Source organism: Vigna umbellata, chromosome 10 (assembly GCF_029865625.1).
Source record: "Vigna umbellata cultivar VRB3 chromosome 10, Vumbellata_1.0, whole genome shotgun sequence".
Lineage (NCBI taxonomy): Eukaryota > Viridiplantae > Streptophyta > Magnoliopsida > Fabales > Fabaceae > Vigna > Vigna umbellata.
In genome coordinates this window covers 18,120,609-18,137,228 of record NC_142174.1, presented here as the reverse complement: position 1 = coordinate 18,137,228, position 16,620 = coordinate 18,120,609, and the positions used below count along the sequence as shown (strand labels likewise).

General features: G+C 36.3%; 1 protein-coding gene across 2 annotated transcripts in view; it reads right to left on the bottom strand.

Moving 5' to 3' along the window:
- LOC124843955 (B-block binding subunit of TFIIIC) overlaps positions 1-15,520 on the bottom strand; it is a 28,689-nt gene extending 13,169 nt beyond the window's left edge. Inside the window, exons 1-12 of one of the 2 annotated variants that reach the window (XM_047320794.2) lie at positions 15,126-15,520; positions 12,640-13,372; positions 12,471-12,545; positions 12,322-12,384; positions 11,314-11,484; positions 10,422-10,985; positions 9,557-10,312; positions 7,880-8,155; positions 7,591-7,746; positions 6,733-7,085; positions 5,586-6,066; positions 5,009-5,341 (exon numbers count right to left, since the gene is read on the bottom strand). In XM_047320794.2, the coding sequence (XP_047176750.2) occupies positions 5,009-5,341; positions 5,586-6,066; positions 6,733-7,085; positions 7,591-7,746; positions 7,880-8,155; positions 9,557-10,312; positions 10,422-10,985; positions 11,314-11,484; positions 12,322-12,384; positions 12,471-12,545; positions 12,640-13,359 (3,948 nt within the window). In that variant the 5' untranslated portion in view covers positions 13,360-13,372; positions 15,126-15,520. The remainder of the gene's footprint in view (positions 1-5,008; positions 5,342-5,585; positions 6,067-6,732; positions 7,086-7,590; positions 7,747-7,879; positions 8,156-9,556; positions 10,313-10,421; positions 10,986-11,313; positions 11,485-12,321; positions 12,385-12,470; positions 12,546-12,639; positions 13,373-15,125) is intronic. The other variant, XM_088100502.1, reaches the window with a different exon arrangement.
- Between the last annotated feature and the right edge of the window lie 1,100 nt (positions 15,521-16,620).

Sequence of the window (16,620 nt, the reverse complement as noted above, 5' to 3'; positions counted from 1 at the left end):
GATCCAGAAAGAGGGCGAGGAGGCGATCACGGCGGTGCTGATCGGCGGCAGAAAGCTCCGGCGACGCGCCGGCACGCGCGGCGGCAGCGGCGGCAGCGGCGACTTTTGCGGCGGCGCGTGGAGGCGCGTGAGAGGTCCGTTCGCCGCGATCTTCGTACGACGGTGGTCGCCCGGCCGAGACGCTTCCGATGGTGTGGTCGCCGGTCGATTCTGGAACTCCGGCGGCGGCGGCGGCGACGGCGGCGGCGACGGTGGCGACGGCAGCGGCGGCGATTGCGACAACAGCGGCAGTGATGGTGCCGGAGACCGTGGAGTTGACTGGAACTATTCCTGTGCTCTAGATACCATGTTAAATATAGTGAAGAAGATTAGGAGAAATCTCCCTTATGTGTTTAGCATACACATAGGGTAGTTTATTTATAATGTAAGATAAGGGTTAAACCCTAAATACAGAATGGGCTAAGCCCAATTAACAGAAACACACAACTTAACATCTAACAAAAACTATAACTTGTGTGTTTATTTCTTGTCATTCTCAACCTAACAAAATCATGATACATAAATCAATGAAGCTTGCAATGAAAGATAACCTAACAACCGACTAATAGAAGACCAATACTAATCAGCTAATAGAAAACCACTTGTCTAACAAACTGTGCTAGCAAAAAATTTAACAGAATGGCTAACAAACATGCTGTAGTGACAAAGGCCACTCAGGTTACAAACAGAAAACCAGTTGTCTAACAAACTATGCTAACAGAAAATATAATAATAGCTAACTAACTAGTTGATGTGGCAAAGACCACCCAGTTTACAGACAAGATTTTTACTCTTCTCTATTATTCTATTACTCCATCGACAAACTCAGATTTGAGAGGATTTCAAAACCTTTACTTTGCCCCTAATGAAAATAATCAGACTTAGGTAGAGGATTTGTAAGAAAACAGACAATTTGAACTGAGATAGACACATAAGCAATATGTACACCCACTAGTCTCACATTGTTAGGAGTCAGGACCAAGGGAAGTTCAAATACTTCTTCCTCCTTCAACCTTCCGTGATTCCTTTTAAAGAAAAAACCATTACAAAACTCCAGACTTCAAAGCAAACAATGCCCCGAATGCAGTGTATCTCATCAGACTTGTTGTCGAAACATTGGCGGCGTCTGTAGGGAACGAAAATGATTTCCCTTAGTCATCCATTGGGAGATGAACCCCCCTTCCCCTTAGACCTCAATTGGGGGCTTATGTTTTAGTATACCCAATAGTCTCACATTGCTTATGAGTCGAGGTCAAGGAAAGTTTAAATACCCCTTACTCCTTCAACCCTCTGGTGATAAGGTTTGGAATCATTGTTGATCGTTTGGCGGCATTGAAACAGACAGGGACGGTGGACGAGTATGTACAAGACTTCAAGATATTGGCGGGTCGAACGAAGCGGGTGTCAGACGAGCAGCTATTAAGATATTTTCTTGCGGGATTGCAAGAGGACATCCAGAATCAGACCGCATGACCCGCAGGAATTGATGGTGGCGATGGGATCGCAAGGGATGTTGAGGAGTTCTAGGGAGGCGCAAAGGTGGGGAACGAGAGCGGGTTAGAAGACCAGTCGACTTGGAGACGAACGAGCGGTGAGGTGACACGGTCCGAGGCCAATCGCTAAAACCCAGGCCAATCGAGAGTTGTCGAGCGGTCTGAGGCGAATTGCTATAACCCAGGCTGATCGGGAGTCGTCGAGCAGTCCGCGGCCAATCGCTATAACCCAGGCCGATCGAGAGTTGCCGAGTGGTCCAAGGCGAATCGCTATAACCTTCTCAATCAACAATAAACGTACCAAAAACACACACCAACTACTGAAATGCCTCTTCTTGTATTAACAGTAGCTAGAATGAAATGTATAGAGAACACTGAGAGCCTAACCTCCCCCTTACAGGATAACAATTCCTGTTAGAAACTACAATCAACCAAAGACCCCTCCAACAGTTATTCAAAAGCTATTTATACCAAGTCAATTCCCGCTTTTCCTAACTACCAAGGCAGTTAGGCTATTAAACCAACACAAACTGTACCATTCCCCGTTCGGGAGGCAACCCATTCACCTCCTGAAAAACCCCCGAGTGTAACTTCAAAATCTCTTCCAACTCCCTTTTTTTCTCCTCTGACAACTCTCTATGCCCTTTCTTATCTTCTACCTTGTCGGCCTGACTCAAATCCCACACCAGGGTCAAAATTTCCACCTCTGTCAACTTCAATAAAGCTTTAGGTTCAATCACCAGCCTAGCCAAGGTAGGATCCTCTCTGATCCTCACCTTCTTCCCTTCCTGACTATTGACCATTGTCATTTCTCCCCAATTCAGCATCACTTCGCCCAGTTTTGCTAACCACTCCACTCCTAGAATGACGTCCACTCCTCCCAATTTGAACAAAAGAAATCTCTCCTCTACTACGGCTTCTTCTAAGGTGATTAGAACCTTCTCACAATATCCACGGGTCGTCTTCCTCTGACCATCCCCCAGACTCACCTGATAAGGGGATGTCTCCTTAACTTGCAAACCCAGATCGGCTACCAAACCCTTATTAATAAAATTATGGTTGGCACCACTATCTATCAGCACCAACACCTTTCTCTCCCCAATCTTTCCCTGCAACTTCATGGTCTTTGGCTGGGTTAAGCCTTTGGCCGAAAAGGCCGACAATTCCATTTGCCTATGTTCCCGTTCGGTTACTTTCTCCTCCCGTTGGTCATTCCCTCATCCCGTTTGGTCATTCCTTTATCCCGCTCAGTCATTCCCTCTTCATTGCCCTCTTCATCCTCTGCTAATAGTACCACTTGCAGGCTCCTTTCTGGACAATGATGACCGGGTGCGAATGGTCCCCCACACCAAAAACATCGCCCCTCTTCTCTTCTCTTCAGGAACTCAGGATAGGGCAGGTTCCTTACTGTTCGGCTTCTATTGTCGCTCTACCGTTCGATCTAGTGTTACCGGTCAGTCTAGTGTTACCGTTCGTTGTGACTCCTTCTCTTCTCACTGATCCTACGCTTTCTGCCCCGCTCGGTCGACTCGGATTAAGGCGACTGATTTTGTTTCTTGTCACTGCCCCGATCGCTCGTCCCAAAGATTGCGAATTCTTGGTCGCATTCCAACTTCTCCCTCTCGCTCCACGCATGGCGTCCTCCACGTCTCTCGCGATGCTCATTGCCATTGTCAGCTCTTGCAGATCGTGGATCGAACCTGCCCCTTAATGTCCTCATGCAATCCGGCGAGGAAATATCCCAGCACCTGCTCCTCCGATACGCCACGGGCTTGCCCCACCAATATTTCAAACTGTCGGACATAATCTTCCACGGTGTCCTCCTATCGCAGCGTCGCCAGTCGTTCAAACACCGGCCCACGAAATCCACCTCCAAACCGGCTAATCATGGCTGCTTTAAGGCCCTCCCAAGAACAATTCTTGGCCTTTTCTTTCCAAAACTTGAACCAATACCCAACGCTGCCCTCCATGCTTATGTACGCGAGTTCCACCTTCTCTTCCTCCACCACTTTCTGAATATCAAAAAACCGTTCCGCCCAATTGATCCAATTGAGTGGTTCCAGCCCTTCGAACGTGGGTAAGTCCACCCTTTTCCTCCAATTACTCTATACCTCCTGGTGATCGCCACTGTGATCGTGGGTTCAGGTCCCACCATGATCGCCACCCACTCTCCCTTCAATATCTTCCTCGCACCGTCGCTGGTTCCCGTTTACGGAAGCCTATCGTTGGTTCCCGTTTACAAAAGCCTGACTTCCCCCTGATGGTCCTTCGTTGTTGTGAGCCCGCGCCCCCATCATCCTCATTAGTTTTTGCATGTCCCCGCGCACTGCGGCAGATTCTGCCTTCATCACTTCCATCGTAATCTCCAGAGCCTCCAATCGCCCCTCTGTGCTTCCCTCCATTCTTCGCTTCGCACCCAATTTGGATCCGGCAGGTCGGACCAAATTGATAGGTTTCTACTCAAGAAACCTTCTCAATCAACAATAAACGTACCAAAAACACACACCAACTACTGAAATGCCTCTTCTTGTATTAAGAGTAACCAGAATGAAATGTACAAAGAACACTGAGATCCTAACCTCCCCCTTACAGGATAACAATTCCTGTTAGAAACTACAATCAATCAAAGACCCCTCCAACCGTTATTCAAAAGCTATTTATACCAAGTCAATTTTTGTTTTTCCTAACTGCCAAGGCAGTTAGGCTATTAATATTTCTTTCTTCTCTCATACACTCTCAACCTCCTAACATGGGTAACCCTAGACACAATATAATCATGATAAATAGGGTAACCCTAGACACAATATAATCATGATAATTAGGTAATCCTAGACACAATATAATCATGATAAATAGGATAACCCTAGACACAATATAATCATGATAATTAGAGTAAATATCCTAACAATGTGTATATTTATAATCTGTACTGCATTCAATAGAATGGAATCCAATTCTAAGTTTAACATACAGGAATTAATTTCTTAATTAGCTAAAATTCAGTAAGAGTTAATAAGAGGTATACTTGTGCTTATCTCTCATTTCATGGGCTTAATTTTAATACTAACAAGAGTACAAACATTTTCTCACCAAATTAAGTTAACACTGACACAAGATTTTATTAGAAGCCACCTTGAAAAATATAACCACGTTACATTTCATTTTTAACAGGTTAAGCTGCAACTTTTTAGTAAAATAAAGATCACTTATTTACAACAGGTTTTAGAGTTTGGTTATGTCAGTTTACACACCTACAAACATTTCATGATGAAGCGTTCAGAATATAATTTGTAAAATATGGGCAAAATTATAGGGAAAGATAATAATCAGTATATGCATTACCAGGCTTATTTCTATTTCACAAGATGACCGATGTAAAGATGACTACATTAACTAACAGCACAAAGACAAGTACATAAACATCAAATTTATATATGATGCATTTAATAAAACCAATGAGATTTAGAACACCTTACCATAATTTTTTTCTCTCTAAGATAGTTAAAAGCAGCAAATAGATCATGTTCTGAATATCGCCGAAGAATGTCTGCTAGTAAATTTGGTGGCTGAGGACCACTTGAGGTGCTTAAGAAAACAAGTTTAAATAACTCTACAGCATTTGAAATAGCCAATGATTCATTTACTTGTCCATAAACATTAGCCATATTATTCAGAAACCTAGTAAATTTTTTATCAAGTCGACGACGACGATGTGATCTTTGGGAGGAAAGCAAATGGGCCTTCCCATCATGACTCTGAACAATTTCACAAGGAATAGCTGATGTACTTTCTTCATTTTCTTGAGATTCCTGTCCAAAAAAGATTTTTTAGTTGGTGTGTCAGACAGATTTCAGAATACCTGATGACTGTAGACCATAAATTATTAAAAGAAGGGAAAAAGATTCATCCAAGAAGGATAAAGAGAAGAAAGCAAAAGGAAAATAATGAAATTAAAACTTAAATACAAGATTCAGCAAGAAATATGTTAAGTCTTTTTTAGATACTCAGAATCAATGACTTGACCCAACTGTTGTTAAAGTCTTAGAGAATTACATGGCCATCAGCGTTCACATTTATATCTGAGCACCCTTCATATTGCAATTGGCCCTTTTGGGAAGAGGCATCCAGCTTAGCCATCATCTTGCAGTGAAGAATCTCCTCAAGGGCTTTCTTGATATTTTTGTTCTCAAAGTCATCCCAAGCTTCTCTATTTAGACTTCTCATTTGAATTTCAACATCTGGACTAGAATTATTTGAGATACCTCTACAGGATTGAGAACGCACAAACTCTTTGCATTCATCTGAGTTTAAGGAGATGTTCTGGGACTTCTGCAGATGTTTTGCATATCGTTCACTAAGTATGTTACAGAGTTTATTCACTGCTTTCCTAAATCCCAAGTTAGCATTCAACAAATTCATTCTTCTCATACAAGCACTTGGAGAAGTTGGTAGATCAGAAATCAACGTCCAATCTACACGATGATATTTGGCACCAAGAACAGCACGGTGTTTAACATATTGGATCACCAACTGCCTGAAATGACATAAAATCATACATAATCAGACCACAAGTATAATAATGATATATTTATAGCCTTACAGGAGAGACAGACAACTAATAATCTGAAATACAGTAAATATGCCAAACTTACAGAATAATAGAATGGACACAGACTGGGGAGAAAAGTACTTGTTATATTATTAAATACTAATCCTTGACACTTTGATGCTATTTATACATTATAGTTGAAGCCATTTTTTTTAGAAAATGTTCTGGTTAATAAAAAATTGTTTCATAAAATCAGTACTAATATCAATTATAAGTAATTTCTTTAGTTTTTATCCTTTGCAAGTTAATCACAGTTCTTAAAATAACTATTCCACATCAATTAGAGTCACAATAGTTTTTGTAAGAAGTTATCACAAAAATACACACGACAAAGAACTCCCTTTTGATTTAGGTTTGCATGTTTGCATTACGGTTCCACTAATAATGCTAACAAAATAAGACCATACAGACATCATATTTATAAATTCAGAACAAACTAAAAATTTAAGCAAGAAAAAGAGCTGACTTATTTCATTCAATTTGGCTATAATATATAAATGGTCCAACTTCAGAGAGCCATTATTTCCACACCTAATCTAAACTAAAATAAATGTCACTTAGATTTAGCAAGGTCCCTAAAATTTCTCTTACCTATCTGTTTTGTCTGACCAAATGAATCTTCTATGACGTGTTGGCTTCATTTTGTTGACACACTGGTTAATGAAGGGGGTACAGCCTTCAGGCACACTTTCCTCAAATTCTTGCATATCTGTGGCACAGTCTCCTAAGTTCACGTCCAAATTAGGTGATTCTTCAATGTGCATGTCCACAACATCAGTTAATGCATCAATTCTGGCATGTTTTGTGGGCCTGAGATCAGTGGATTTGACTTTCCTACGACAAGAAGAATTACCCATGCCTTCAGGTGAAGTATCCTCTTTCTCATCATCTTTAAACTGATTAACAAAATGGCGACGACGCTTGCTTGAAAACATGCTATGTACCTATAAGTGGTAGTAATAGGAAAGATTTTCAAGAGTCACTCATATTGAAACAGTGGTAACAATACAATGAGTTGAAATTTTACCATAAAATAAAAATAAAAATCACTTTTCTCATTTAAAAAGTTTTAAATTCTGAGAGTTCATTTCTATTTACAGTTTTCAGCATAATACCAGACTGTCTCAAACTATAAGCAGCAACAAAATCAAGAAACGAAGTGTTTGAGAAATTTCATCCAGTTAATTTCCTGCAGGTTTCTAGTCAACTACAACTACACAATCTTGCTTTCTTAGATAAATGAAAAATAATACTATTTTGGGAGAAACGTATTAAAGTGATAAACACATTAAGGAAAGCGCAAAATGATATTATATCCTCAAGGATATACTCACCTATAATACTGAATTTTTATAAGGGGGGAGTGGGGGGGAGATTGAAACTGATTGCATTTGCCTTTCCAAAAGGGATAAACAACAAAACCAAGTCTACAACTTGAAACAAACTAACCTGCTCCATGGTAAGATTCAAATCTTTAGCAATCTTCTCGGAGTCCCTATATGAAATTTTTTCACTGAAATTATCCTTCGTTACATGCTTTAAAAGCTCAGCACGTTGTTCTGCTGTCATAACATGAGTAGATGCCCATGAACGGAAGCGGAAAAGCTAACAATAAACAATTCCTATATTCAGAGTTTGAACTGATACCATGATATCAAAATATAATATTGGTTAAGAAATAAGGCATTAAAATTGAGAAATATTGAAATTGGGCACCGAAGATAAACTTGTAGGTTACCTCATGGACCACAGATCCAGGAAATGCATATAAAGCAGCTTTTCGATCAGCAGTAGCATAGTGATACTCCAATGTTTTCCAATATTCATTGACTGCATCTCTATTAGACAAAGTAAAATCATGTCTGACTCTTGGTCGAAGATCAAGAGATATAAAATTTAAGGATGCTGCATCATTTGAAATGGGTTCCTCAATATAAGGCCTAAGCTCCATGGTGTGAGTATGAGGGGTTTTGATTCCATCTCTAGATTTCAAATCAGTTACCATGTGAATCAACTACACAAACAAATTCACATCAAGCATGCATCAATAAAATTTTAAATTAAATGGCAATCTTACTTATTTCTGTTAACTTTTTCCTATAATTGGTAATTAGCAGCTCTTCATCTTTCAGAAACTTGATTGAACGTAGGAGAAAAGAAGAACAAACTTATTCTAAATACAGTAAGTAGATTATGACATAAAACAAGATGAACAAAACTAAGTTGCAGCATCAACAGCCAACCACTCAAATAAAAGTGAAAAGTACAAATAACTTAGCAGGGATGAAAAACAAGTAAAATAACCATGTTGAGAATAAATCAGATACATAAAAGTTTTACGAGCCATGAGAAGGAATACAGAGTAAGTTTGAGTTAATCAGTTTGTGACAAACATGCACTGCCTAACCAACTGGTTAAGTAAAATGGTTTTGTTTTACTTCAGAATTTGTAAGTATTTCATTAACATTTTTAACACTAGTGCAGCCAATCAAGTGAATAAAATAGTAATCTGGTTGGCTTCTATTCGTATGTGTGATTTTAGAGTAATAAAAATAGGAGGAAGAACAATTCTTATGTATAATATTGAGTAATAAAAAATGTAAAAGTATAGGCATGGCTGCCAATTACATAATAAATGCAGAAGGGAAAGTATATTAAAAAGGAATAGAACCAAATAAGAGAGATTTTATTTTAACCCAAAACCAACCAAATCAGAATAATATTGTTAATTATTCAATCTTTTAGAAAATAAAATCCAGTTGTCTAATTACTTCCTAATATCTATATACAACTGTAAACATTATGCATAAGTATTTTAAATCATACCTGATTAACCACTGGTTACCCATCAATCTATCTAGTTTCTTCCCCTTCCTTTCACTCTTAATAAAAACACAAATCATAGGACATAACATAAAACATAATTGAGTAAAAAGCTCTTTAGACTTTTGTCAGGAAAACATTTGTAGTAAAGGAAATTCACAAACTCAAAATCAGCATGCTAAATGTGACAAATTATGCACTGACATCACTGGTTGAGTAGCTCTCCCAGCTCCCTACCACAGCAACATAGGGTAGGGATGAAAGGAACTAACTGAGCACGGAGATAGAAAACAGAGAGAAAAAAGACAATCCTTAACTTTGACTGGAAAAAAAAAGTTTCCAGTCACAATCTTTCCCTAAGAGAGATAAAAGAAAGTAGTTTTGTCCACCAATAATGACTGCAACATGTCAAGGAATTGATAATTTTTATTTGGTGAAGTTGACTCTAGACCCTAGCATGTTAAGTGATTGAATACTCCACCAACTTCAGTCGGAGACAGTAATAGATGGAACCAGGAAAATAAAAATAATTGCTAAAGATATAAACTTTCCAATTAAATACAAAGACTTCAATTTAACTCAATAGGCATACCTTTAATCGCCGTAAAATGTCAATAACTAATGACAGCCTTCCCTTTGCTTGACCATCCATCAAACACTTGTACTCCTCTAGAGGGAGATCAGCCAGACGTAAACCTATCTTGCACATTTCAATCATTTCTTCATATTTTCTAGTAGACCCAACCACTTGTAAGAATAGTTCAATTGGCATTTCTTTAATAACTTCTTCTAGAGAAAATAGTTTTCTGCTACTGAGAGGAGTATCAGTTAGCTCATTTTCACATATTTTAGATGATAGAGCATCAACATGGCCAGTTGACCTATGCAGACAATCCCAAATATAACTATGCAGCAGCTTAGCACGAATCATTTTTGCTAATACAAATCCATTTACGCGCATGGCCTCTGCTTTATTAACCTGCCCATCTGCAACCATAACACTTTGACTTTTCTGAATATCCTCCATTACAGGTATCAATTCATCATTTTTCTGATGCGAAGTACTTTTCCTGCGAATATAATTATTAAATGATCGTACTCTATCTTGAATTTCATCGAATAACTCTGGAGATAGATTCATGGATGGATGCACAACTACCACACAATCTTTTGTCCTGGAATATTCAGAAATAACAGGCGAATGTACTGTTATGCATTTGACCTGCTCTTGTTCTTGAAGTTTGCTTAATATTCGGTCCATAGTCTTGCGATCCACTTTTGTAGACTTATCCTTCTCAAAGCTATTAAGCCACCTATTTAGTTCAGGTTTCAAAATGAATCTTTCATCCTGCATGAGGAAAAATGCAAAAATGACTTGGGAACTATGGATATAAATTTTAAGGAAAAAAATATTTACTTTATGTGCAATAGTAATAGGAAGGGGAAGAAAGACAAACCTTTAGCCTTTCAAGTATCCTGTTTGCCCTTCTAGTGTTATCCACACTTAAAGATAAACTTGCATGTCTTTTGTATGATCCAGTAGAAAATGGTTTCAACACATCAGATGGAAATGCCCCTGATGGTGCATTGTCTGCATCCACTGATGAACAGACCAATTCGCAGTGAGAAGTCGTACCTCTTTGATCAAGGACCAAATCTTGCAAGTCTGTTGACGTTTCTACAATGTTTGACTCAGTATTTCTAGGAGATACACTTGATAATTTTGAACCAACTAATATATCTTCCAATTTTGCTTGATCAGCAAGTTCTGTACTGGCAGTCGAAGCCACAAATTCAGATATTATTTTTGAACTGTCAGGCACATGATTTAAAATCTTATTTTCATCAAGCTTGCAAATAAGTTCAACTTCTGGTTCAAGGTTGAAATTTTTAGAAGTCCAAACTCGAATTGTCTTAGATTTTAGGCATTGTTCCTCCTTCACTTTCATTCCAAATCTATAGCACAAATTTACAAGTCGAATGTGGTTCTTTTTCAGTTCAATCCCAAGCCTCTCACAAATCTGTTACAGAAAACACGCAATATATTTAGTGAAAAGGCAGCAATATTCAAATTTAAGGAATCACCACAAAGAAGCCGCAATGATAAAAAAATCTTCACTTGAAGCCAGAAAGATGAAAAGAACAAGGAGCTCATTTCAGTCAAAAGTGTTCACAAGTGAATTGCAGTCGACAGACAAAAAGAAAAAGGTGGTCCAGCAGTAGATATTATATGTTAAATGTAAAACATTTGTGGTATAGAAGATTTAAATCCCACGCATATAACTTTTGCTTATTCTTTCTCTTTTTCAGCAATTACCAAATAGGATAATATAAGAATAAAAATTGTACCTCCTTCAAAGTGATACCACAAGATCCTGCAGCATCAATAATATCAAAAATTTGATGCTCAATGGGAAGCTCCACATGCTGATCAATACATGTTTTTCCGGAGTTCAACTTTTTATCTTCATTTCCAGATCCAGCAGTTATTGGATCAAGTAGCCGCAGGCAAGCCTCAATCTGCAAACACTTAAAGACTTACATTTAGATTACCCCCAGAATATAAAGTTAAGCCTAAAAGGGGAGATGGAAAGAATTGCCTGATCCACTGAAGGTATAAAGTACAAAATGTTCAATTGATATGAAGAGTATCATTTCACTGTGTAACCATTAGGCATAAAACATATCAATCTACAGTAATATAAAAGACTGAAGAATAAGTGAAAAAAGAGATTTGGTTACTCAGACAATCAATAATATTAACTCACGACAAGAATAGGGAGAATTTGTCATCACAGCCATGTTTATATGAAAGGATTGTATTAAAGAACAGACCACCACTTAACCCCATCTTATGTTTTCAGGAAAGTAACCAATTAGGTTCATTCTTGTCTTGCAACAGTAAAAATGTCATACTTAAAAATCTATTGCAAACTCTAACCATTTGTTTTTACCCTTAATAATACGTTTTTACTGTTTTTATCCTTAATGATACAGATTGTTAAAGCACAGAACCACAACTTAACCAAATTTTATGTTTTCAGGCAATGAATTAATCAAATTCATCCTTGTCTTGCAATAGTAAAAATATTTCCTACTTAGAATTATAGGGCAAAAAGGACACATTGCAAATTCTAACAATCTGTTTTTACCCTTAATGAGACTTTTTATTCATTATTTATTTTTTCACATAATAATGTGACTAATAAGTTGAGTTTCCTTCCTAGAAGAAGAAGAAGAAGATTTGTAATGCTTGCCAGGAAAGACATCGCAGAGACAATTGTAATCTACAGCAGAGACTAACAATTCATCAAAATAAGACATAAAAGTAATGATACAGTGTGTAAACTAACCAACCTTGCCATTCACCTTGGCATCAAACTGCTCCAAAATACCATCTGCTTTCAACCTTTGTGAAATCTGGTCACACAAGAGCAATAAGGCAATCTGGAAATAGCAGAAGACATAATTATAATTTGGTAAGTCCAAAGTCAAGAAAAACATACTTGTCTCCAAGCCCTTTGTTTTTGACGCGATCCACAGTAATCAAGATCCTTCTTAATATCCGACACGAGAAGAACCTTGAAGAAATATATCACAATAAAAACATGAGCATAGATGATGATATGAAGTGGTCTGGTTGGTAACTATAAAGAGAATTGAACGAAAAATAACCTTGCCATTGGCTTTTTCAAGTTTGTCACATATAGCTTTCATTTGAGGTGAATAATCCTTTAGATGAACATCTGTTTGAAACGTTGTTCCATCTGCATCCTCCTCTTCATCATCTGGAGAGTTGAATTTAGTAATTTCAAACTCAAACCTCTGATGACAGGAAAGTTGTTTCCCATAGCGACGTAAGTATACTAAATGGGTAGTTACACACGGGTAATTTTTGGATTCACCGAAACTGGAGATTTGTTTCTTTTTCTCAATCGCAGAGCGCTTAACAATCAAACCTTGGCACTCAAGACTCCTCAACACATAGTGGAAGTTATTGGCATCAATGTGCAACTGTTTAGCAAGCTGAGCTTGAGTGATACCATTGCCTCTAGCATTAGCAAGAAGGTGAAGGACACGCGTTTGGGCATGTTGGAGTGATTGTGACTCGTACAGACCAACAAAGTTGTCAACAAGGCTTGATTGAGGAAAGATCTTTAAATTGAGCTTCTCAGCATCCTCTAATTCCGAAGAAGATGGTTGTGGTTCAAAACGGAGACCCGGAATGCGTACTAGGTTCGTCCATATGGCTCTTTTGACGATGCGATTTAGATGGAGATTGGTGGATGAAAGAGTGGGTGAGCCTTGCAGTTTGACCCATAAGGCTGCAAGAGTGATCCCATCTTCAATCCCACCACATATCTCTTCCACTGCTGCATTGACAACGGAGTCCATTCTCTTCTCTACACTTTAGTAAGTAGTTTGATAAGATGAAATCAATCAATAATGCTCAAAAACTGGACAAAGCTGTCTAATCCCTAAATTCATTCTTCATTTGCTCAATGTGACTTTCGTTTAGGGTTGGCTGTAACGTCCCAATTTCGGGAGTCACTTAAGTGCATCAAAGTCCAAGAATTATAAAGTTTTAAAATTTCAAAGGAACTTAATTTATTATAACTTACTTGTCCATAATCTCAAATTAATTAAAGAAAACATCAACATTTTTCTGGCAGCAACAGCATACAACAGCAACATTTTTCTGGTTTTAAAACTTGTTTCCAAGTACTTCAATCAATACCAATTTACACTACACCCATAACTTCCTTAATAATATTCTTTCCTATTTATTCCTTACTACTCAAATTCCAACCGCATCAAACCTATCACTTTGTTTTTCATCAAAATGTAATCATACAAATAAAATTATTATACCATCCACATTTCAGAATATACATAAACTTACTGATTCAACCACCTACTCAATTACTCTCCCCTAGAACACTTCCTATCATACAAATTTCACATCTTCAGACTATAACAAAACCATTTATAATTCAATAATAACTATACAAAGCAAATGATTACCCCATGCTCCCTTCAATTCACGTCTTACCTTTTCCAGATCACACACCCAGTTTTAATTCAACCATATATCCTACTTTATCCCTTTGTAAACCATCTCCAAGGTATATATAAATTATTTCAACTCATAACAAACCCCCAATTCATTTCCACAGAACACATATGAATTTCAGATTGAGACTACTCAATTTCAATACCATTGAGGCCAAACAAGAATTCATACAATCAAGCATAACACCATCAATTTAAATAACTAAATTCCAATTAATTCATTTCAAAAGTTCCAGTGCAGTAAACAAACACTTCCATTCATACTTTCACCTAACATATAACCATAAATCTCTATTTCCTTATTTCAGATTTAATAAGTGAACAAAACATCCAATGTACATTCCTCCATAATTCAAAAACCACGCACGTACAACTTTCATTCCAACAACTTAATTTCATTTCCATTAAACATAATACTATAACTTTAAACTTACTTCTTAACCCAATCTTTTCTATAATACCTAAACCTCTAAATTGATAAAACCACTTCTACCCTATACACTTGTTTAATTAAGATTACTAATCTCATACGTTCCAAACTCCTACTGCCATTCCAATTCAGAATAACAAAACGCCACGATGCGTACACAATTTTCCAACACATTCTTAATTCTACTATAATTACCAACTTCCAAAGATAACCCATTATATACCCATATCCATCAACAACTATCCTATTCTTCTTTCCATTTAAGAGAAGCTATACATATATAATATTACCATATTACATTAATCCCATAAACAGATACGAAACAGGAGACACATGTATCATTATATTTTACTACTATTCAAACAGAAAATAAAGGAGAACTATCGTCTTCTCGTACCCTATAACAGTCCAAACATCAAATTACCTATTTCTCACCCCCAATTTGTATATTCCGTAAACACAAAAACACATGCCAATATTCATACAATATTCCACAATCTAGTGTATCATAATATACTCAATTACCCAAAACGATTCAACATCAATTTAACAATTATTTCATACTCAAATCATCAATACCCATATGACCATAAAGGAATAGCGAGAAACATACCATTCAACCCACACACAATTAAACATACTAAATAGCTCCCCGTACCTGGAAACTTTGTTCGTCCTCACTACTCAACTCTTTCCACCAAGTTCCGCGTTTCGCACTTCACTCGAACAACTTCCTAAATTGCAACCCGTGCCTTGTAATCTCTCTCTCTCACTCTTAAGTTCTAAACGTTTGCTTTGGTGTGTTTAAACCCCCAATTTATTGCCCTATTTATAAGCTCTCACCATCACTCTGAATTAAAAATTGATGACTGTGATATGGGATTCGTCTCTTGAATTGAGAGTGTTGTTTTGTTAACTGATGTGTGGGTCTTCTTTGGTTGCGCGAGTTGTGTCTATGAAGGGCTGGTGGATGCCGCGGTGGCCGGCGGTGGCCGGCGGTGGCAGGAGAGGATTTTGGGGGAATTGTGATGGATTTGGGGATTTGAAAGTGAATAATAGGATTTGATTGGTTTGATAAATAAAACAAGTAAAAATTAAAGATTATTAAAATAACTATAATTATTAGATTAGAGTAATATAAAATAATAATTATTAATGTTATATTTAACTGTAAAAATATTTATAATAAAAAAAATCGTAATTGAATATAAAAGATACTTTAAAGTTTATAAATATAATTTAAAAAAAAATTAATAAAATATTTTTTGATGAAAATAATTTTAAATAATAAAATAAAAAACATATATTTTAAAAAATAATTTTAAATTATATTTTAATAATTATTAAGATAAAAATATCTATTAAATAATATTAATACTTTAAATTAAATTAGATTATTATTAAATTTTAAATCTAAAAATAAAATTTAAAAAAAATTATGAATAAATATATTTATTAAAGTTAAAAATACTATAAATAATATTTAAATTAAATTAAATAATTATTAAATTTTAAATAAAAAGAAAAATTCTTAAAAAATTTGTTTCTCGAAAGCTGTTAACATATTTTAACGATATCAGTAATTTTTAAAATTTAGCTTTTTATACAAAATTTAATAATTATTTGATTTAATTTAATATTTTAATATAATTTAATATATCTAAATATATTAAATCAAATTTTATATAATTATTTTTTTATTATTCTTTTTATTTTAATCATTTATTTTTATTTTTTTAATATAATTATTATTGTGATATCCCAAATATATAGCAGATATATATGCAAAAACATCACCAACTTATAATATTAAAAAACAGGAGATGTACTTAAAGTATTATAACATTACAGTGTTCCAGAATTTATTAAGAAATTAAAACTTCAAGCACTAGAGTATTTCAAAATATGCCCACTTAAAACATAACAAGGTTCTTCAAAAGGACATAAGAGAACTAAGAATTCCTAGTGAGTCTAAGCTGCAGCATCATCTTCATTTCTCTCCAATGTTGCCTCCAAAGAAACCTCATTTTCCTCTGCTCACATCCAAGTGGATGATCATTGCAAAAGAAAACAACAAGCACACAAACAAGCACGGGTGAGCTAATTATATAAAAGCATGCATCATATCAAGCACATAACATACAGGAGTTAAC